Genomic DNA, 22786 nt, shown 5'->3' with positions numbered 1-22786 from the left:
AACCTCATCCAATCCTGCTCCTGAACTCCAAACGCCTATATCAGAGTCAAATACGAAATCTATACCAGTCACCCCACTAGAAACTGAGAAGAAGAAACAAATTCGAAAGAAAAGGAAACTTGCAACTACTGAGAATAAGGATACAAACCCTTCAACACAACCTGCTGTGGATAGTAGTTTGGTTGACTCAGGTACGTTCAAACCCCTCAAATGCAGTACCATAGGGCTCTGAAACTGTGCAGACTAAAACTGACAATCACTCACTGCCCCAGGCGTACCGATCAGCGCAACCCAATCAGCTGTCTCGCCCATACCACCCACACCATCAAATCAATCCCCACCGCGTAAAAAAGCCAAGACTCAACCATCCTCAAAAGCTCCCGCAAATCACCAACCTGCTCCATCTCTTTCATCTACACCGAATCGACCTTCAGGCGTCACTTTTGATTGGTCACGGTTCGAAACTTCAGCCATGTCATTAACACCTGAGCAGATCCTTGCTGCGTACCATCCATTATCACAAAAACCCCAATCATCACAAACAAAGCCAAGGCCCAAGGCTTCAAAGAGTACCGACCCCAACGTATCTTCTCGAATTCCTGCTCGAAAGAAGAAAACAACAATCAAAGACGTGGACTCGGTTCCTCCTTCTTCGGCCCCATTAACTTTATCAGCTCCTAGTGACATTGTAGCTCCATCATCTTCTCAGCCTTTGACTTTTATGCAGCCTTCGCAGGAGCACGATACACAAATCCTCACGAAGCTACCCCCTATCTCCGCCGCAGTTCCTTCTACCTATAGCGCAACTGTCTCTATCGATAAAGCCATAACTCAAGACAAGCAGTCGCCGATCAAAGGCCGTGCAAAGAAGTCGGATAAACCGAAAAAAAAGTCCAACGACCAATCAGAACCACCTTTAACCCAGTCAGCCGTAGGCACGACAGTCGCCCCACCCAATGATAATATGACACAGCCAAATCAACAGCAATCAGAGTTATCAGCCATAGCTCAAGACAAGCAGTCGCCGATCAAAGGCCGTGCAAAGAAGTCGGATAAACCGAACAAAAAAATCAACGACCAATCAGAACCACCTTTAACCCAGTCAGCCGTAGGCGCGACAGTCGCCCCCTCCAATGATCACATGGCACAGCCAAATCAACAGCTGTCAGAGTTATCAATGATAACATCCACTCAAACAACACAACCACTCCCACAAACGCCACAGCCGGAGCTATCGAGCTCTGTCAATCAATCCAAGTCTCAACCTTCCACCTCCAAACAATCCGTAGATCCCACGCCAGGTGCTAAGGAGACTACTGAACAGTCACCTTCCTCCGAAATCTCTACCGAAACGCTTATCAGGAGGCCTAGGCGCAAGTCAACAAAGATATACAAGTTGACTAATTTGACAGAACGCCCCTCAACCCCGGACTCAACGATATCCAACACAGCCGCTTCCACTTTAGTCTCAGTCTCTGAGACTCCAGTAATAGTAACATTACCTAATCCACCAGAACAAGAAGTGCCGCAAGCTTCGCCTATTGCCACAAGCTCATCCGCATCCCTCACAACATCATCCAATGCGCTTCAAGATGCTACTGTAGTCTCGAATACCCAAGATCCCGAAGCCACATCCCTTGGCGAACCCATTGCTTCACCACCTGTCAAACCTACTAAAAAGTCTGCCACCAAGACCAAGAACAAAGTGCAATCAATCAATAAGTCATCACAAAAACCAGTTCCTAGCGCTGGCGCTCCTACCGCTTCACAACCTGATGCGCCTTCAACTAAGGTTGACCCAAAAAAGTCTACCGCTAAGGACAGAAACATAGAGCAGTCAATCAGTGGTTCGTCAGAAGAAGCAGCTTTTGGTACTACCGCTCCTACCGGTTCACAGCCTGATGCGCCTTCAACCAAAGTTGACCGGGAAAAGGCCACCGCTAAGGGCAAGAACAAAGAACAGCCGATCCATAAATCACCACAAAAATCAGTTCCTAGCCCTACTGCTCCTATTGGCTCACAACCTGATACGTCTTCAACTAAAGTGCACCAAATATCATCTACTCAGCAACCTCAGAACTCAATTCCCGCCGCGATCGTAAAGCCAGTTGCCAGATCAAAGAAAAAAACTGCACAGCAGTCGACCGTCGAGCCAGAAGAGGACGCACTTCTTACTACCACCAAGCCCACAGAAGTAGATCCTGTTTATATCCAAGATGAAATACCAACCGTGGAACCTCTGAAAAATCCTTCACCTCTCAAAAAGGCGACCAAAGCTACAAAGACACCTGCCAAGTCCCAAATGAAAAACACTGAATCGACATCTGTCAACGAAACACCTGCGTCGAAATCAAAATCAAAGGCTCAAAAACAGTCGGCCATAGGGCTAGCCGATGATGTGGCTCCTATTCAGGCTGCATGTAATGATTCAAGTGCTTCTGGTCCTGTTACATCGACTGTTCTTCCTGACCAACCAAGAACAAAAGGCAAGTCGAAAGCCGTATCCGAAAAAGCGAATTCCTCGCAGAGTCTTAAATTGCCTACTGCCAGCAAGGTCACATCGACTACTCCGAACTCTTCTTTAGGTGATTCTAATTTGGGTTCCGATTCAACGCCTCAGGCTGAGCCTCTGAAAGCTCTGAAGCGAACCTTGACGAAGCCGACACCTGTATTAGATCAACCGACCCGAAACAATCCAGCGCCATCTTTCTCCATTACTAATCAAGATACACCTGCAACAATCACAAAGGAGGTTGATGTAATGTCGACTAACGCCCAAGCCACTGAACCCACATTTCAAGCAAACAAGAACAAGAAGCATAAAAAGAGCGATGATCAATCTACATCAAACAAAAAGATGAAAACGGTGAATTCAACAACGGAGAAAGAAAATAAACCACCAAAACAGAAGAGAGTTTCTCAAGCCAAACGGTTGAAGGCCGAACGCCATTCTGAACTGATGAGGATGAATAATGCACTTCAGAAGAATGGGGGTGTAGGACCCACCGATGATCGATTGGTCAAAGATAATGATGTGGTGATGGTAAATGCTACAACTACGGACAATGAGCCTGCTGTGAACAGAAGTGGTAAAACTACAACTAATGAACATATGGTGAGCTCTAGACTTTTAAGTACGACCAAGGAAAGTCGTATTTTTTACTGAACTTACTGCTTCGTATGTTTTTATTAGGATATGAATTCTTCCAAGTTGGTAGGAGAATGGAAAATCACTTTGAATGAAGAAAACTCTTTACCGATTGAAACTTTACAAAGGATTTGGAGTGTAATGAAAGAAGCTGTTCAACTTGGAATTGCGATCCCTATCCAGAAAAAAGATGATTTGCAACAGACAACCCAGAATAAAGATTTCGAGACGCTTCAGTCTGCTTCGTCTGGTCTACCTGAAGTTTGCAGCTCTGTGATACCTGTACCATCTCAACCTACTAAAGTTTCACAGAACGAACATCTCAAAACCCTTCAACCTGCTTCTTCTGGTCTTCCTGAAACTTGCGGTTCTGCGATGCCTACATTATCACGATCCCAACCAAAGAAAGTTTCTAAATCATTGAAAGTTCCGACACCCGTGACAGCAAAAAGTGGCCAACCTGTACATGAGAAAATCAAAGATCTGAAAAATCCGGAAGCTAGTTCAATACCGAAGAAAGTGGTGATTGATGAGACAGAAAGCCTCGGTGATCAAATTCGAAGATTGTCGAGTCAGTTGCCTAAACCATCTACCCAAGATTTATTGAATTTACAAGAGGATGAGGAAGATGACGAGAGTCAAATGAGCGATGAACCTGAAGATGAAGATGAAGAGTCACGAGAACATCCTAGTCTTAAAAGATCAAATGGGCGGCGTTATGATAGCTCTGAAGATGAAGATAGTGAGGAGGAGGAGGGAGGCTTGCCGCTCAACCCAATTTCAGCCTCCCTCAACGTGGCTTCTGGTTTGGCTTTGAATCCAACGACCTTCGGTATTGGTGTAGAAGAAGACGAAGAAGATGGTGATGATGAAGAGGCAGCTTCGACTCCGAACGCACAAGGAGTGCCGATCGTCCAACAAGCCGCCGCCCCACCAACAATTGATATCTTCACTCAACGGTCACCTCGAAGGTCGCCAGAGATCCGACCTGATCAAACCGCAAGGGTGGGTAATCTAAGCTGTGTTAAACAGGTCACCAATCTTTCGCCTACATCTAGTAAACTTGAATCCAGTCAAACCGCCGACGCAATCACGCTCGCATTAGACCTCGAACGTGAAGAAGGTTTAGAGTCCCTCTGTAACCCTGGTAGAATCAAACCAAGTATCAGTGATCTTTCCCCTCTCACAACAACAAAGGTGTGTGTGTTAAAAAGTTCTTGTAGATGAGACAACTCAGCTGATCGGAGTTTTTGATAGGATAAGCCTAATGATAGTGCGCATGAGACAAGTTTATCTCACGATTCATCATCATCACCAATCTTGACAGCGCCACAATCGAGTCCTGAAAAAGTCAAGAGAAAATTGGTCAAACCATCGAACATCACCACTGCAAAATCCCAAAATACTAAAATCTCGCCACAAGGTAATCTGCTGGTTGAAGCAAAGGATGATTATCTAAGCCGAAAACAGACATCTCCCACCGGTTCTTCTGCTCGACTTTCTAGTCATCCGCCTATCACTACTTCTCGAGTACAGACTTCAGATGAGGAAAGCGAGTCAGAAGAAGAAAATGTAATGGCGACTAGATCATTGAACAAGTTACCTTCACACGGGAAGCTTGGCCTTGCTACGGTGAGCAATCACAAGCCTGATACTAAAGCTGGTGACAGCCCCAAGTCTATTGATACCGACGAGGAACCACCGTCAAGTCACGCAAATATAGTTCAAAGTAACATTGCCGTGCAAACACCACAAGTAGAAGAACAATCTTCGGATGAAGAAAGTTCATCTGACGAAGACCCGAATGACCTGAAACCACCACCATCAGCACAAAAAGTAAAGACTACAACTTTAGAAAATATAAGTAAACCGTCATCAATCTCGTCGAGAACTCAAGAGATGACCAAAGATTTAAAAGAAAGTAGACCAACAGGCAGTAGAAGAAAAACATTAAATTCATTTAAACCTGATGATTTCGAAGTACCAATAACCGTTTTAAATCAAAAGCCATCTTATCCTGCAACTGAACCTATAGAAAGTAGTAGTAGTGATGATGATAGTGATGATGATAGTAGTGATGGTAGTGATAGTGATAAAGAACAGGGGAAAAAAACTAAAGAGATCCAAGGTGGATTACCTATTTCAAAAATGGCAGGTGCGAAGAATCAAGGAGGAAAGAAAAAGAGAAAATCAATGATTGATATTTGGAAATTAGAAACTGCTAAAATTAAAAAAAGTAAAATATGATGATCAAGAACCTAAAAAAAAGTATAAATAAATGGAAAAAGGTTATTTTGAGAGATAAATGTATATATGTTTTTTGTTTTTTTGTTTTTATACTTTCTTTTTGGTAGCTGAAAAAGGGTTGTTGTGGGTTAAATATTGGTTTTTTGTTAGTTTAAAAAATTGTATGGTATCAAAAGAAATATCCATTGGTATTTGAAGAATTATATATATGTTAATATATTTAATCATTAATTTGATTCTAATATTCTGATTACAAGAATATAATGTGTTGTTCCGATTATGAGAAAAAAGCTGTCTTTGGAAGTCATACACGTTGAAGTATGGTATATGATAAGAACTGTGTGCGTCTTGAAATTGGAAAGGGTTTCTTTTAACATGTGTTGTTTGCCCCCTGGTTGAGGCTTTTTCTTAAAGTGATCACTTTTGACCATGTGGATCCTACTATTTTTCTTCAAGTTGGTAACTTCTAGCTTTATATGTCTGGACAATCAAGTCAATCATTAACAAATTGTTTTGAAATTTGAAGTAAAAAATTGCAGATAGTGGCAGATGCAAAAATTAGCGCCCAATTTCCAAAGTGTATAATTAGGGTATACAAATATGGTTCTGGAAATTTCCAGAAGTGTTTCCCCAGAACACCAGAAGTTTTTTTTGGGTGTGTTCTGAACTTATGGTATTCTGAAGCTTAGGGCCCGTTCGGCTGATTTAGCCAAAAATTGTTACACAAAAACAAAATTTCTATCCGCCCCTGAAAAAGAGTTTTTCAGGGGCGGATAGAGAAACTCGTTTTTTGGCTTTTTTAGATTACCAAACAGTCGACCAAAAAGGTCAACAAAAGATCAAAATGATCATCGTTGACCATACCATTCAACTGTTTGGTCACAACCAAATTCATCAATCCTTTTCTTGACACTTCGCATCGCACGATTTAAAACGACATGGAGTGTCGTTCTTACCTTTCAAAAGTCATATCAGACATACAAAGAATATTATTCACAACAAATTGCTCAATGGTATCAATGGAAATCAAAGATATGATTCTCAACATCAGATAATAAAATCAACTTTTTGTATGCTTTCCTATCAGATTTTATTTCTAGATGATTAGAATGAAATAAAATACATTTTGGTCTTCAAGGCATTGGTTGTTGAGATGAAGAGGAATGTTCTAGAGAAGAAGATTGAGAATTAGATCTAATCTTTGGTTTGTTTCGATTTGGATATGTAGTTAAACGTGATTTGATATTTGTCTTATTTTGCTACAAAATCGATTTCTTTAAATCAAGTTTATTCAATTCAATCTGATTCTTGATTGCATTGTTGTAGAGAGAAAGGAAAAATGGACAACTGGCGGAAAGAATGGTGCGTGAAGGGATTAAGAGAGTGGTGGTGTTGGTGGTGAGGTTGTAGATGGTGAGGTGGTGAATTCCTGGCGTCGATCGGTGGATTGAGGTGAAGGGCCAAAAAGTCTTTTTGGCTTGAAAAACAGCCTTGAGGCTGTTTTTTGATTTTGACTGTTTTTGATCAAATACTGTTTTTGTATTTGGGTCAATTGAAATTGCCGAACACCGGCGTTTTTGGAAAAACCCAAAAACAGTTTTGACCCAAAAACAGTTTTTGGCTTTGGTGGGGTTTTTGGCCAAAAACCGTTTTTGGGTCTCAGCCGAACGGGCCCTTAGAATAACCAACACTGCATGTTTTCCAGAAGAGCAGGAGGCTTCTGGTGTTCTGGAAAAAGATGTCTGGAAATTTCCAGAACGAACTTTGTATACCCTATAATATGCATATATACTAGATGCTTAGTTCAAGGGTTGGCTGTACTGAGCCAATGGATGATAGGCTGCTAAAGTGGCTGAGAGTTCTTGCTCGTGATGCGCAAGTGAATATCCCAAGTTTGACTGAACTATTGCTCTAGGGCGTACCAGTGTGCTTTTTACCCACTGATATATGGCCAACAAGAAATAAGTATCATGAGGAGTTTCTGCAATAGATACACATTGTTATGACCTTGTCCCAATTGTGGGCAGAATATTACAGCCAATCTGAGAATAATTGACAACTTTTGTTGCAGAAAGTGGTCAAAACCAAGCAAAAAGCTATTTTACATGGTTTGTAGTCTTTCCATTCTACAATTTTTCAGAGAAAAAAAATTGGTCAGGACAAAACTCAGCTTTAGCACCATGACAAGCCTTGCAAAAAAACAATCATTGTCAAATTGGCTGTAAAGGCATGAAGTGTTTGTCATCAGATGGGTTCATGGGTCATTACACTCGAGTACATCATCAAGGTGTTATTTCAAGGTGTGTGATAAATTTTAGTTTTTTACAAGTTTGGATATTCCTCATTCTTTGCAGCAAATCAAAAAAACATTCTTCATTTAATCTGTTGGTTCATATCTTATCGGTAGATTCAGACTATATGTAGTAGTAGGATAACTAAGATCAGAAACAAAGCTTTGATGTTGAACATTTGGTTTTCTAACTGGAGGCGGTCGAGTCAAGGAAGTACGAGGAGTCGAAAAATCGATTGGATCAGTTTGGATCATAAGACCTCGAGGGTGACGTGAATAAGAGATAATCGAACTAGAAGACCTTCTCATAGCTGGAATCGGGTATTTCTTCAGTCTATAATTTCTATTGATTTCAACTGGATCTGTAGAGTGTTCTAATGAACGTTGAAATTCATCAAATTCAACTTCGCTTAACTTTCTCTGTTTTCTTTCTTTTAAATGTTTTCTTATGATTGGAATTAATCCTATAAAAAAGAAGATGGCAAATGCGAGGGTAATATAACCTAGGATCTTGAGTGACTCTTTTGTATAATCCCTAGAAAGGCAAAAACAATCAAAAGAAGGTTAATATTTCTTTGGCTCATGACAGGATTGAGCTGATGAAGATTGACTTACTGTGTTTGAGTGACAGTCGTCGGATTTGATGGTAGGGGAATCGTGTTCAAGTTTAAAGATCCCGTTTTGTTAATGATAGAGGATGAATCCAAAGTGTCAGAAGAATGTGGTTTTTCTGTAAAGTTTGAAATTATCGACGGTTCAACTTCAGATGTATGTGCTAGTTGTGGCGCTTCCGCAAGAACTTCAGCTGAAGAGTTATCTATTCTGGTTTGGCGAAGTGTTGATGAGTTGGGGGATGTGCGTGGGCAAAGTTTTGGTTGGAATCTTGGCTGACGCTTTGTCATTGTTGATTCCTTGAAGGTTATGTGGGATTGAATTTTCAGGAGTAACAGTTGTGGAGGTATGAGGGTCCCTATCGCCGACGGGTATCTCGCTGAAGGAACTGTTTGAGGTATTTGGAACGGCGCTTTCGTAAGGGATGAAAGTGGTCATTTTGATAATTCTATGCTTAAAAAGCTTTTGAGTTGAGAGGTATAGCGTTTTTTAAGATTTGAAGAGTGGGCGCGGTTTTATCAGAGATGATGTGCGTAGATGAAGAATGAGTTCAAGCTTCAAGCTTATCATATACGTTTTGAGGTTGTCCTTAGCCCATCTCTTCTACCTTGAATCAGCTCAAGGTATCAAGCAGCGAGAAAGCAGGATAGTAAAAATTCTTGAGGGGATATTAGAGAGAAGGCGCAGATTCGAGCGATTCGTTATTACTATTTTGTCGATATGGTACTCGTTTTACCAGATTTTTCACGTTTTCGCTTGCAAAGTAGACAAAGGACCACTTTTAGACGTCGTGCACAGTCCGATCAACTTTAACATTCGTTTTAAAACGTCGAGCCTCCTATAGTTTCAGTGAGGCTCGACGTCATCTACACAGCCGATGACGCGGGCAAACGCAGCATTGGGGGCTTTTACGCAGCCAGTCCTTTTGTTAGTGAAGGAATAGGAAGGTGCTTTTCTATTCCTTTTTCTGCTATCGCTATTTCTGTTATCTCGTGATGAGAAAACTGCGCAGGACGTCAAAAACCAGTCTATTTTCTATTTGGAGACTGGTTTAGAGTGCACATCACTGGATTCAAGTGCTCATCTGCACTTTAATCGAGGCTTTCAAGGTGCCTTTCACCCAGATGACACGAATGATAGCTATGGGTTTGCCCACTTGAAATATGTAAAAGAGGATTTGTAGAAGGGGGCAGGTGAAATCGGGCAGCCAGGATGAAGTTTCAATCATCGGCATGTCATCGAGGTATCTCAAACACCAGGCATGGGATTAGATAGGTGACTGAGTGACATCCACAAGGCTGTCACTCGTCCTATAGTTTAACCTTCCTGCTGATACCAAAGCCAAAAACCACTCTAATGTACTTCAAATAGTAACGAATCGCTCGAATCTGCGCCTGGTCCTTATTGACAGAAATGAATTTGCAACTTTTGACTGCTTTTACATTTGTTCGAAAAGTGAAAGCTCGAGATTAGGTGACTAAAGCAAGAACCGCGATCCTTAAAAGTGACGGCACTCAACAATGATTGAGCGGGTATGAAGGCTCGACTCAACTAGTGTTGTTCAGCCAAAGAGCTTGAAAGTATCCTTGACGCGCCGAAGGTGGCTCCTGAGTGGGCTTATGAATGAAGTGCTAAGCTGATGATGATGAGTTTGAAGTGCTGCCCTTCACTGGCCAGACGGAGCTATATTTATTTATTGGATTCACCAAACGCAACTCAAAGTACTCAAGCGTTGAATCCAACCCTATCTAAAGCAGAATACGCTGGGCTCAAGGTTACATTCAAGGCTGGGACACCATTAGGTGGATTTGAGCCGATATCAAAGGCAATTGCAAATTAAGCAAGGTGTGATGAGCCTTGAGCTGGCCGCTGCGCACTCTGTTCGGCAGGTTGTAAGAGATCAAACGACCAAAAGGCTCAGATTGATGGTCTACCACCATATTTAAAATTGTTTGCGAGACCGACCACATTTGTAGTACTATGGATACCATCATAAATTGGGTGTATATAGTCAAGCTCCACAGGAAACTTAAGAAAATGTGACGTTCACGAATCCACGCTGGCAATGCTCTTGAGATCGCAATCTTACAATTCCGGCCCATAGACGATGTCATGAAGGCATTACGAATCTTGACATCTTGGGCAACTTGGGCAATGGATTGCCCCTATACATAGATGTTTTTTTTCTGGAACTACGATGCGCCGAACAGAGACGAGTTTTACTCTGATCAGTCCATGCTCTCTAGTACACTCGACTGAAATAGTCCCTGTAAGCGGCGGGCGTCCCTTGGAGTCTACCGCACCCCGCTGTTCCCCGCGACGATGCGCTGGTGTTAAGCTAGACCATTGATTTTGATACTTGGTGACGGAACTCAAGTCTACTCACGTCCTTTACTGCTGAGCTTGATTAGACTTTTTTGTCTTTCAGAGGATGCTCTGACCTTCTACGGGGCTCTTATCTCTCAATAGAAAAGTTTGAAGTCCGAATGATCTTGACTCCGACATTTTCTTGCGAGAACGTCTATTTGTTTGAATGCATATACCAACGATCGTATAAATTAACATGTTGCGAATAATTATCAAGAACTTTCTAATTACAAAACGATACATACTATTGCTTGAGCAGGCTACAGCCCACTTTTGATAGAGAATCACAAAAGAAAGATTATCAACAAAAAAATATAACAGAAACACGAAGAACGAATATAGTAGAAAGAAACTTCTTAAAGGATACAAACAAAAAGGGGCATGATATAACTTAGGATATGATGAAGTTCACTTTGAGATCATTTTTTAACAAGTCGTGTACGCTTTGACGATTCAGTAATAGGCCAAAGACGTATAGGTGCATTGACTTGAGCTACTCCCTCCGGATCAACTTTGCTCTCAATTGTAGTAGGATAACTTAACATTGAATCAGAGCTACTTCCACTAGAGTTAAGGTTGGTACGGCCACGCGGTGGATAGATAGTACGTATTGATTTTGGAGCTCGAGGTAATCGGGGAGTAGGCATCTGCGTGAGAGCTGAAGATGAAGGTGTAAGTGAACCTATACCTCTGCGACCTTGTGTCATCCTCAGAGGTTTAGAAACCGGAATCATACGTCGAGGGGGCAGCCCAGCTGGTAAAGGACGAGGAGTGAATGGATGAAATGAATTTTCAGGGATTGTGATGGGATATGAAATTTGATTCTTAAGTTTATCTTGATTCCTTGAACTAATAGAGGATTTTGCAGTTTTCGATGATGAATTTAATGAGTTTTGACTAGGAAGTTGTTCTAAATCGTTTATTTTTGATTTTCTTTTTCGTTTGTATCTGATGATTGATCTTATGATAAATGCGATTAAAATGAAAGCTCCAGCGATTGCGAAGATGATGCCAACAATTTTGATTGCAGGTGTAGATTCGTCTCTAGAACAGAAAAAAAAATCGTGGGTCAGTGTCTTTTCAAACTCTTTGAAACAGGTAGAATTGAACATACATTGATTGATCAGGGGGCGGTGAAACCTGTGAGTCAGCAGTCGCAAGTGGGGCAGGCGGAGAGGTAGATGTGGGAATACTGTTTTCTGTTGCACTTGAAGTCGAAGATGGGCTCGATGAGAAATAGTCTGTTGAGGTAGCGGTCGGTAAAGGAGCTGTTGATGTTGGGATGGTGTAAGTCGACGACGGCAGTGGAGCCGGTGTGGTTGTCAATTCAGAAGGGGTTTGTGACGCGGAATCTTCGCTCAGCGAGGATGAAGTCGCAAGTGGGGTAAAGGCATTGGTAAAGGTGATAGTGGGTGGCGTGAGGTCATCGTCAGATGGGAAAGCAAGCGAAACTACGGCATTGGTAGGTGAGGAGTTTCCATCTGGCATGTCAAAAGTCTCGATGTTGTTATCAATCAAGTCAAGTAAGTCATTGAAGGCGAAAGATGCTGTGAGGGTGGGCTTAGGACGATTGGTATGGCAAGGCATGATATATCGCGATTGGAAGATGAAGCTGAAAGGAAATGACTATAGTGATTGATGATGTGGTAAGGTGATTTTTTCTTGTAGATCGTTCGATGAGGCGCGAGTTCAAAGACGCGAAGGAATTTCCACCCCTTGAATTTCTTTGATCATTGAAGCTTATATACCCGCGCAACTCATCATTATTCCTCAGCAATTAATCTTCTAAAGCGAAGCAGCCTCAAAAGCTCAAAGGACTCCTGAGATTCAACGAAAGGCAAAAGTAACGTGGTGAAAAGGCCGTGATTAAGTGTTCTCTGAAATGTATAGTGACTTTCCATCATATTTAGCTAGAGGGTTAAAATAGATATTTATCGTTTGGTGGATGTGTTCCTGATCTTCCAAGGTGGGGTTGAAGTCACAAGGTGATTAAGAATATGACGAGAATAGTGAACATGAATCTATGATATTAGGATTATCTTCCCCTTTGTTTTGCAAGTTACGTTCTACTAGTACTACTAGACAACAAAGTATATGCTCTCAGATACAAATCTCTTCTCTGTTGCGATGAGATTGTAATGGGATATATCGAGACTATTCTCCACACCTCATGAAAGAAGTCCAACTGTTATACCCTGTCCCCGTGTTATCGATAATTCTTCTCTTGGAATATTCAGCCCACCAATCTTGGGCCCGTATATCTTGAACTTACCATATCTGAGTGTCACCTATTCGTGAATAGATGCCCCTAGGAGTCCAGGGTCTGTCAAGCCCGGCTGATGGTGAGAGAAACATATAATTCACATTGCTTCATGGCTCTTCTCTAAATGACCACCACACCGGCAATTGTGGGTGACGAAGAGAAACCAAGTTTTTTTACAAAAGCATCTGTTGTTCATTTCGATGTATAAGTACCAAAGACCGAAGTAATTGAGGTATCATTATGGAGTACAATCATATTTCAAGTAGGTGGCATAAGTTCCCCATCCCCTCCCATATGATGGAGCTTGTGTTACGCTAATGAAAGCTTAAGCAAATTGACGAGGAAGTTGGAATGACATCAACGGAAATACATTAATTTTAAGATGCTTTTGAAGAGGTTTTAGAAATATGAAAGCTACTTTTGATGAAAAGTCAATCATCAAATCAAATATTTGGAAAAAATTGATTAGAGTCTCTATCTTGTACGACATTTCTTTAATCAAATATTGTATCATTAAAAATGTAAAAAACGGCCACTTTTTAAACAAATAACTTCAATTCTTTTCAATAGAATTCAAACTACAAACAACTACATCGCACAAATAAAACACGATTTCTTTTAACAAAAAGAACTCTTCAAGACCAGCTTGCGAATCCCTGAAGAAAGATACAAACTTTATATTGGATTTCTACATATGTATTTTACTTATCAGTTCTTATCACTAATCTTCAATCCCAGTGAACAAAAAAACCTTGTATCAATATTTAGAAAAAATTCTAAAACAAACAAATGATCTGAAGTCCTTGAATTCCAAGCCAAGTATAAACATTACAAAAACCAAAGAACCCACCACAAAAAAAAGGATACAAAAGACGACAGATATACATATTTAAAAAGTTATTAAAGGTTCACTAAATCATAACTCACTAGTTCGATCAGCTCCTTCTTCATATTCAACTGTATCTTCATCAGCTACACAAAACGAATCATAACTCCAATGATCATCTTCTTTCTTAGCTCCAGGTGTATCCATCACTACCTTTGAAGGACGTTGATGAGTTTTAGATGTAAGTTTTCCAGGTGTGTTCCATTTATATTTTCCATTAAATTGATTAGGTTTAGATTCAAATTTAGATAATGCAATCGGATGTTGTGACATAATACTTGCTCTATAAAACGATGTCATTGATTTATCTCCTTTTTGATTAGATGATAAATGATCTACTAAGAAATCTCGATCAATCGAATTCTCTGATGGGATTTCACCTTCTGATGATGATTCTCTTTTGGTTTTCTTTCTTTTACCTTTACCTTTCCTTTTACCTTCACCTGATGTACATGAATGATCAGATTGAGACGCTTCAAGATCAAACCTAGTCAAATTCGTCACGTTTAAGAAAAAGTTGATCTGATTATTAGTATTCTCGGCAATACAAGTCACAGGTATAAGCTAGAAGATCGCTTACAATGCATTATTATAAGCCCAATCATGTCCACGTTTTTTACCTTTCATGACTCCCTTAGACTTCTCGCTCTTTTTCTTCCGTGAGTCAATCTCTTCATCTTCATCTTCTACAGATTTTTCTTTACCTTTCTTAGATCTCTTCTCAACCGCACCCTTCTCAACTCCATCCGGCGACAAAAATCGAGTGTGATGACTTATTGCTCTTCTTCTTTCATGACATCCTTCTTCTTCTTCCTCACTATCTTCAACAATCACCCTATTCTTACTCTCAGCCTCTGTCATCTTTCTCAACTTCCTAGATGCTAATCTTGGCATCTGTGTCAATTCCGGTCCCAAAAATTGAACATCCGGATCATCTTGATGATTCTGTTCTTCCTCACTATCTTCACAAAGTATTCCATTCTTCTCTCCTGATACCGAGTTTGTACTTGGATCCAATCTTGATGTAGATTGAGTTGTAGAAATCGAATCAGCATTCTCAAACTTATTCAAACTTGTGAGAGCAGGTCGATGTGTTCGTTGCTTGGTTCGGACCACTAATGGTGACATATCTTCATCTTCATCTATCAACCTGATCGGTTTCATCTTTTGTCCCAAGGCCACTTTCGTCGTACCCATTGGGGTTTTAGGTGGTAGATTGGTAGCGGATGGATTCGGTTTGAAAGGTATAGCAGGAGGGTTCATAGGTTGTACTGTATGTAACTGTTCGATCTCATCTAATTCTGCTAGTGCCGAGGGATCCCAGTCTGATGACATGTCAAATTCATCTTCTGATACTCGTATAGGCGCTCGTTGTGAGATCGGCTTGACCGGTACTGGGGAAGGTGATACAGGCGGCCTTTTCGTTGATACAGGTTCATGAGCCGGTGTGCGAGTATGAGATACAGAAGCACAATCAAGTTGGATAGGCTCATGATGATCCATTTCGTGGTCGATCTCAAGTGGGTCGTCAGATGGTCGGCTCATAGAGACCACTGGATCGGGAGACCAGTGTCTTAAGACACCCTCGTTGTGGAGTTCCAACTCGAGAGCCGAATAGGATGAATTATGCTTGGGAGAGAGTATTGTAAGAGACGGGCTCCTCTGGTGAACAGAGCGTTTGTTAGGGGTCGGTTGCAATTCCCGTAGCACGACGTCACTTGACGAATCAGACTTGGGTGGAGCATTAGGGTCTTCTAATATCTCATTCAAATCAGGTAAATCATCGTCCAAGTCAGAATCGAGCCGATGGCGCTTATGAGCAAGATCGGGAGAGCCGATCAATCCTTCGGGGAATTGGACTGCGTCACTTGCGGTTCCAATTTGACTAAGATTGGAGCTCATGACTTCAATCTGCGAAGGTAGGTTACCACTTTCGCCCTCTTTGAATTGAAATTTATTCCACGTCCTTCGTACCACTTCACCCGTTCCACGACAGTGTCGGAATGGCCTCTTTGCACCTGAACCTTTCAGCTCATCCGGCCACCAAATCACATGGTTCTCATCAAAAGCATTTGTCATGGTCGTCTTCCAGTTATGATATACGTCCTCATCATGAGCGAGATCCTTCATACCATCGATCACCGTAGAAAACTTTCTAGACCGAGGTCCACCAAGATCGCTAGCGGAATTGAGCTTCTTACCAAGTTTAGTGGTCGTAGGGTGATACCGAATCGACATTTGATCAACATCGATCGGTCGAGGAACACAATCAGGATCAACGCTACGACACCATTGACTTTTCAAAACCTCAGTTTGTTCTTTATCCAATAATGCGGCCTGAGCCCGATCTACAATCGATTTTGCAATCGGTTGAAAGTCTTGACCAGTAACGAATCCAAGTCTAGCGCCTGGTGGAAGATCTTCGATTCCCGGCCTTTTCTTCCGTGCAGGTTTATCCTTCGAAACGATGACTTTCTCAAGCTCCACTTCTTCAGCAATGTAAGGTTGAACGTCAAGCTCCTTGTCAACTGGCACCGGTCGTACGCCTTCAGGTATAAGTCTTTCACAGTCATCAAAGAGCTCTAAGACTGTCTTTGATAATAATGCGTTTTGAACGTGTTGATATTGATCTTTAGCTTTTTCCCAGTTGAGCTCCTCTCGGCCTTGTGACATAAGAACAATCACTTTACCATCCTCATTTCTACCTGTACGCCCTAATCGTTGCAGCTTTGTTTCAGGAATTAAAAAACAAAAAGGCCAGTGGGTCAATTTCGAGAAGAAGATCGGTGTTGAGACGAAGAAATGTGACTTACCATCCTCAACGGACTCTTTTGAGCCTCATAACATATAATACAATCCAAGGCACCGATATCTAAGCCTTCTTCACCAATCGAAGTGGCTACAAGCACATTAAATTCATCCGCTTTGAATTTTCTGATCACCTCAGCCTGTTGCTTCTGTGTCATACCCCGATTTCCTTTAGTATCAGTACCTTGACCAATAAAAGCCGAAGCTTTTATCAAAGGTTGTTCCATATTCAAATAATCTACAATATCAGTCACCACATCCCTAAAATTACAAAACACCATCAATCGACTAGTGCCTTGTTTATCTTTATTCTGTCCTTTTTGTCGTTCAGAGACTCCAATAAAGAATTCGATGATCAAAGCTTTCATCTTGTCCATCTTTGGATGAGGTGAGAAAGTTGGGAATCTCATCATTTCCTCAATATCATATAACAGTGACTTATAGCCAACCAAACTACATAATCCCTTGGCAGCCTTAGATGGCTCATGTTTAAGTTCGGCCATCTTCTCGTGTGCTATCGGAATAGAATACTCCAAAAGTTTCGCCATCACGTATGCCATCTTTCCAAGGAGTGATAAGTTGGGTCTCAGATATCCTCTCTCCTTTGGGAGTTGATTAACGGCGGAGGTGACACTGTAAGGATGTATAAGAGTAGGATCTTTAGAACCACGGAAAAGGGCATCACATTGTTTGATGAACGGTTGCATGAGGGTCGCCCATTTGTCTCGAATTGATGCAAGCTCAGGTGTGACTGCAATGACTTCGAGGACGATTTCCTTATGCTTGGTGTAAGGCTTAATATCCATTGATTCTTCCGTACGTACTTCAATGTGACCGATCTGATGAAAGAATGTTAGATGAGTTGGTTTATCTTTAGGTTTGTCAACAAGAGAAGAGATGAATCAAAATCATGCTCACATGAAGATTATCAATGACTTCTTGAACTCGCTCAGGATCACTTCCAGGGGTAGCAGTCAGAGCGAGAACTCGAAAGTGAGGGTTGAATCTCATGAGAGATTTGATCACCACACAATATGCGTATGCTCCAGTTGCCCGATGAGCTTCGTCTACTACTACACAGATTACATCTTGAGGTTTCAAGAGTCCTTTAGTAAGATCGTTCATTACAGTCTGAGGAGTTGAAAAGATAACGCGTTTGTGATCCCAAACTTTGGCTCGTTTTGCTGGGGCAACTGAACCAGTGAGGGTGAGACAGTCTCGTGATGGTATACCTGCGATAGAATGACAAGCCTCGATCTGTGGGGTTTGTGGATGTTGATTCCTATCAATTTCGAATATCCGTTTTGGAAACAGCTTGTTGATAGATCATCAAACTGACCTGCTGTTGTACAAGTGGTTTGGTAGGTGCAAGAAATAAGATCTTGCCTTGAGGATACCATCGATAAAAGCTGTGATAGTAATGCCAAAGAAATCAAGACGTCAGTATCGAATCAGATTCAAAAGATCTTCACGCCAGTCATGTTAAAGAAAGGAGACGAGTGGGTTGAGTTTCGCGCACTTAAGCATGACGACCGCAGCAATAAACGTCTTCCCCAAGCCGGTTGGAAGACTTACCAGACAGTTGTTGAAGAGAGCCTTGGCAACGATATCATACTGATATTTACGTTTAGGTTTGTTGATACTATAAATCCAAGTTTTAATTTCTTCAGAATCACATGACAGATGCATAGGAATCTCAGCACCTTGATCTTCAACTTGTTGAGCAGCTTGTAAAAATCTTTCAGTCTCTGAATCATCTGATAAGATCCCTTCATCTTGATCTTCTTCATCAAAAGGTCTTTTAGCTTTACGTTTGTTGAGAGCTGATGTGGTTCTACCATTACTGATGACTCTTGCGAGTGAATGAATAGATTGAACTCTATCCCACTTCTTAACTGCCTTGACACGAGGAAGAAGTTGAGTTTGAGCAATAGGATTTTGAGTAGGATTAATTACTCGTCGGGTTGAAGTTTGTTGACTACTTCGCTTTGGTTTTTCGGGGACCTGAGTGGCTCCAAAGATAGTCTGTTGTTTATATCTAACTTGAGTCTGAGTACTGGAATTAGTTTCACGTTGAGTTGGTCTAGGAATCGGATTGTTCGTTCGACTAGAGTTTTGTTGAGTTTGATTTGATGCCGATGATTTCTTGGCAGCATTAAGGGCAGCATCAAAGATAGCTATATCAAAGTCATCATCCTCTAGATACTGATCGAATTCTGACATGGCTTTTGATCTGAATAAATTAAGTTTGATATCCTTTTTTGAGTTTTCTCTTGGATTTGATATTGATTGTAGTCTTGATTGAAGCCTTCGATTTGTTGATGATGTTGATGATGAGAATGGTTTTTGACTGATGAAGTGAATGGTAATCAGTCTTTTACAATTTAATTTCATAATCCACTTTCATCGTTGATCAACCTTTTTCTCATTTTCATCAATCACGCTTGCTGTTAATGTACCCTCACGGTACCAAAACCTTCACCTGCGGGCTCAATGAAGCTCCGTCTACTCGGGTCGAGTACTGGTACCGCGACCACAAGTCTCGGCCCCAAACCGCCTGTATACTCCTGTGCAAGCGCATTGCGGCCTATTGCCGCTGAATTCACAGGGGCCAAAATCGATGCTCACAACTATGTGAGCGTTGTAGACTTTCCTGAAAACTCCAAAAAAGATTCATTTTGTTTCAGAATCATTCAATTCATGAGTTTGGTAGTGTTCAGGCAATCAGGCTGTTTTGCTCAGATTTTTCTTGGTGTTGCTGGAGAATGCTCATTGTCTTCTTGGATGAGCATTCTTTGGGCTCAGTCTCCAAGATGAATATTCAGGATTCGCTCATGAGGCATACTCAGAACAGCTCAGAACCTCTCCAAGATGGAAACAAACTCTTTTTTTTCACCACCCTTCCCAATACATGTCAGCACTACACCACAAATTTACCCTGCTTTTGTTGAAATTTGGTTTGCGGGGTACCAAAGAATCACGACCGGAACCCGGCTCAAATTTTATAAACTCTCTTTCATATTGGTCATTGAGGTTATATTTTTACATCAGAGTCAAATTCGGTTTAGATTTAAATATTTCAGTGATCAAAGTAATCAAAACCGAGTTAAAAATTTGATATTTTATGAAAGCTCTGTACAAGGATGATCCTAGAAAACCAAACAATCATTGTTCTTTGAGTAACCACTCAACATGTAATGGATCTAGGAATTATTGAAAAGAGTATAATTGCAAGTTCTGATCGATTCAAGAATGAGATGATGATGTTGTTGTAGTATTGAAATTAGGTTTAGTATAATCTTTGAATAGATTGGATTGATATTGATGAGATTCATCAGCATGAATTGATGATCTTTCTAATCTTCTATCTCTTGTTTTATTTTTTGGTAACATTCCTGAAACTGCTTGTCTTAAAATCTTTAAAACAAAAAACAAAAAAAAGTTTATCAAAGGTTTAGTAAAAAATTGATTGGGAAATGGGAAAAAAGAAGAAACAAACCATGGGTGGATTTTGTTCTAATAGTTTTGAATATGGTGTTTCTTTTAATGCTCCTGGATATTGACTATGAGAATAATGAATCTTTTGGGCTTCTTTTTTTCCTGTGACTTTAATTAATCTAGCATTTGTAACAACAACATAATCACCTATATCAACTTCCAAAGGAAAAAAAACAATTATTACTCATCAGCTTATTCATAAAGTGATCGTTATAGTTCTTATTAATCAATTAAAAATTCATACTTCTAGGATCAAAGAATGCTTTATATTTTCCCATTAATTTATTAGCAATTTGTGTTGCTAATCTTCCTAAGATTTGATCTTCTGCATCTACTTGTCTCCAAACTCTTGCAAAACCAAGTGCGATCTAATATATATACAGAGAAGAAAAGGGAAAAATCATCCTTTTTATGTTATTGTTGATCGGCTGAAGAGAAGGTTTGGGAACTAACGTTAGAAACTGAATAGGTCATTGGTCGTTGAGGTTACACTGCCAGGATTAAACACTGTCCTAATTGGGATAATGTGTTGCTTTTTGGGGATAATTAATTTTGGCCATATAAATGCTAAGCAATTAGTGCAAAAGTGATCATTATTCCATTAGGGACAGTGTTTAATCCTGGCAGTGTTAGGAACTTCACCAATCCGTTGGTCTTGAGCAGTTGTGATGAATTGGAGAATGTGAGTGTTGAGTTCAAGGTGTAAATCTAGAAGAGTCAAAAGTAAAGAAAGAGGGCATTTAACAAAAAGCTTGAGCAGGACCATAACCAGTACAAGCTAAAAATGTACAAGGATGATCAGAAGGTAAAGATTCAGGAGGAACGCAAGTAATTAAATATTTAGAAGGAGAGATTGAAGAAGGAAGATGGCGAGAGTTAATTGGAGAAGGAGAAGAAGGCAAGATTGAAGTTAGATTTGAAGACTAAGGTAAAGAATCAAGACTTGGACAATGAAGATATCAAACTCAACCCGTCAAAAAACCGGTCTATGCTAAAAACCCCGCGGAATTTGAGCCGGGTTCTGGTCGTGATTCTTTGGAACCCCGCAAACCAAATTTCAACAAAAGCAGGGTAAATTTGTGGTGTAGTGCTGACATGTATTGGGAAGGGTGGTGAAAAAAAAGAGTTTGTTTCCATCTTGGAGAGGTTCTGAGCGGTTCTGAGTATGCCTCATGAGCGAATCCTGAATATTCATCTCGGAGACTGAGCCCAAAGCACAGGGGCAAAAATTGATGCTCACAACTATGTGAGCGTTGAAATTTTCCTGTTTTGTTCCCATTTGTTTCCCATTTGTTTCCAATTTGTTTCCCATTTGTTCCCTTTTCTTTCTGTTTGTCAGCTGATTACGTGATCATCAGGAACTGAGCAGACAAACTAAGCCTTCCTCAGCATTTATTCCTGAGCAAAGAAGTCTGAGGAAGGGCTGATCCATCTGCTCAGCTGATCCTGAGCGGCATTCCCTGGTTCAGTAAGCTCCAAGGGATGCCACCAATGTATAGCTTAGGGGCTGAGCTGAACTGAGTATTCCCTTACCTAAGTCTCTGAAGTATCCCCCAGATGGATCACAGAGCGCCAAGCTTGCCTCAAGCTTGATGGCTCGGGAATGAAGCCTGAGGCCCGTCTGCTCGTTCAACTGAGCTGCTCAGTTATTCCTCAGGGGCATCCCTGAGATCAGGAGGATCCGGAGGATTTCACTGCTCATTGGATGAGGGGCTGCTCAGTTATTCCTCAGGGGCATCCCTGAGATCAGGAGGATCCGGAGGATTTCACTGCTCATTGGATGAGGGCCTGCTCAGCTAGTCCTCAGGGGCATTCCTGGCCGGATCAGAAGGATCCAAAGGATGTCACTGAGTATTGGCTGAGGGGCTGCTCAGTTGATCTCAGCCCCTCAGTGTGAAAAACTTTATCCAGGGATATCACTGAGGATTAGCTGAGCAATGAGCAGATGGGATGACGCTTTTATCAGGCTTCATTCCTTAGCAAGGAAGTCTGAGAAAAGTCCGGCCCATCAGTGATCCAGTCAGGGGATGCTACTGAGTATTTGCTGAGCAGCTCAAATGGGACGCCCCTGGGCAGGCTTCTTCACTGAAAAATGAAGCCTCAGGAAGGTATAGTTCATGTGCTCATCTTCATTTTGAACAAATTGCTGAGTATTCAGTGCCTCATGAGCTGATCCTGAGTACTCATTGGGAATCAGTTATTGCTCATCCAAGATGGAAATGAGCCTTCTCAATAAATGTCAAGTAAAATATGACAACCACAGGATGATCACCTGAACACAAACAAGATTGTGAATTGAATCAATCTGAAAGAAAATGAATCTTTTTTGCAGAATTCCAAAAAGTCTACAACGCTCACATGTATGTGAGTATCTATTTTGGCCCCTGTGAAGAATGCTCATCCAAGAAGAAAATGAGAATTCTCCAGCAACACCAAGAAAAATCTGAGCAAAACAGCCTGATTGCCTGAACACTACCAAACTCATGAATTGAATGATTCTGAAACAAAATGAATCTTTTTTGGAGTTTTCAGGAAAGTCTACAACACTCACATAGTTGTGAGCATTGATTTTGGCCCCTGTGAATCCTGCTCGTCAAAGGTATATTCATCAGGCTCTGCTCTATATTGCTTGGCTTCCTTAACCAGTTGAGAGTCTTCAGCATCTAA

At 41.1% G+C, this 22786-nt stretch overlaps 5 protein-coding genes across 5 annotated transcripts; 1 reads left to right on the top strand and 4 right to left on the bottom strand.

Moving 5' to 3' along the window:
• Positions 1-2965: 2965 nt before the first annotated feature.
• Positions 2966-5566, top strand: MELLADRAFT_78678 (uncharacterized protein; the record flags this gene model as incomplete). The annotated part of the gene is made up of 3 exons (XM_007413768.1): positions 2966-3115; positions 3194-4345; positions 4406-5566. The coding sequence occupies 3 exons, from the start codon at positions 2966-2968 to the stop codon at positions 5393-5395; spliced, it is 2292 nt and encodes a 763-aa protein (XP_007413830.1).
• Positions 5567-7772: 2206 nt separating this feature from the next.
• MELLADRAFT_109657 (uncharacterized protein) lies at positions 7773-8735 on the bottom strand (the record flags this gene model as incomplete). Its single annotated transcript, XM_007413651.1, has 3 exons — positions 7773-8220; positions 8301-8507; positions 8578-8735. 3 exons carry the CDS (start codon positions 8733-8735, stop codon positions 7773-7775), a joined length of 813 nt encoding a protein of 270 aa, XP_007413713.1.
• A 2348-nt stretch (positions 8736-11083) lies between these two features.
• On the bottom strand, positions 11084-12251 carry MELLADRAFT_90525 (uncharacterized protein; the record flags this gene model as incomplete). Its single annotated transcript, XM_007413650.1, has 2 exons — positions 11084-11708; positions 11779-12251. 2 exons carry the CDS (start codon positions 12249-12251, stop codon positions 11084-11086), a joined length of 1098 nt encoding a protein of 365 aa, XP_007413712.1.
• Positions 12252-16300: 4049 nt separating this feature from the next.
• Positions 16301-18319, bottom strand: MELLADRAFT_38323 (uncharacterized protein; the record flags this gene model as incomplete). Its single annotated transcript, XM_007413649.1, has 5 exons — positions 16301-16540; positions 16627-17460; positions 17540-17878; positions 17961-18030; positions 18141-18319. Coding segments are annotated over 5 exons (1662 nt in total), but the record flags the coding sequence as incomplete, so codon positions are not given.
• Positions 18320-19867: 1548 nt separating this feature from the next.
• On the bottom strand, positions 19868-20593 carry MELLADRAFT_90523 (uncharacterized protein; the record flags this gene model as incomplete). Its single annotated transcript, XM_007413648.1, has 4 exons — positions 19868-20038; positions 20121-20275; positions 20364-20487; positions 20573-20593. The coding sequence occupies 4 exons, from the start codon at positions 20591-20593 to the stop codon at positions 19868-19870; spliced, it is 471 nt and encodes a 156-aa protein (XP_007413710.1).
• Positions 20594-22786: the final 2193 nt, after the last annotated feature.

Source organism: Melampsora larici-populina (genome assembly GCF_000204055.1).
Source record: "Melampsora larici-populina 98AG31 unplaced genomic scaffold MELLAscaffold_38, whole genome shotgun sequence".
Taxonomy (NCBI): domain Eukaryota; kingdom Fungi; phylum Basidiomycota; class Pucciniomycetes; order Pucciniales; family Melampsoraceae; genus Melampsora; species Melampsora laricis-populina.
This window is presented reverse-complemented; position numbering and strand designations above follow the sequence as displayed.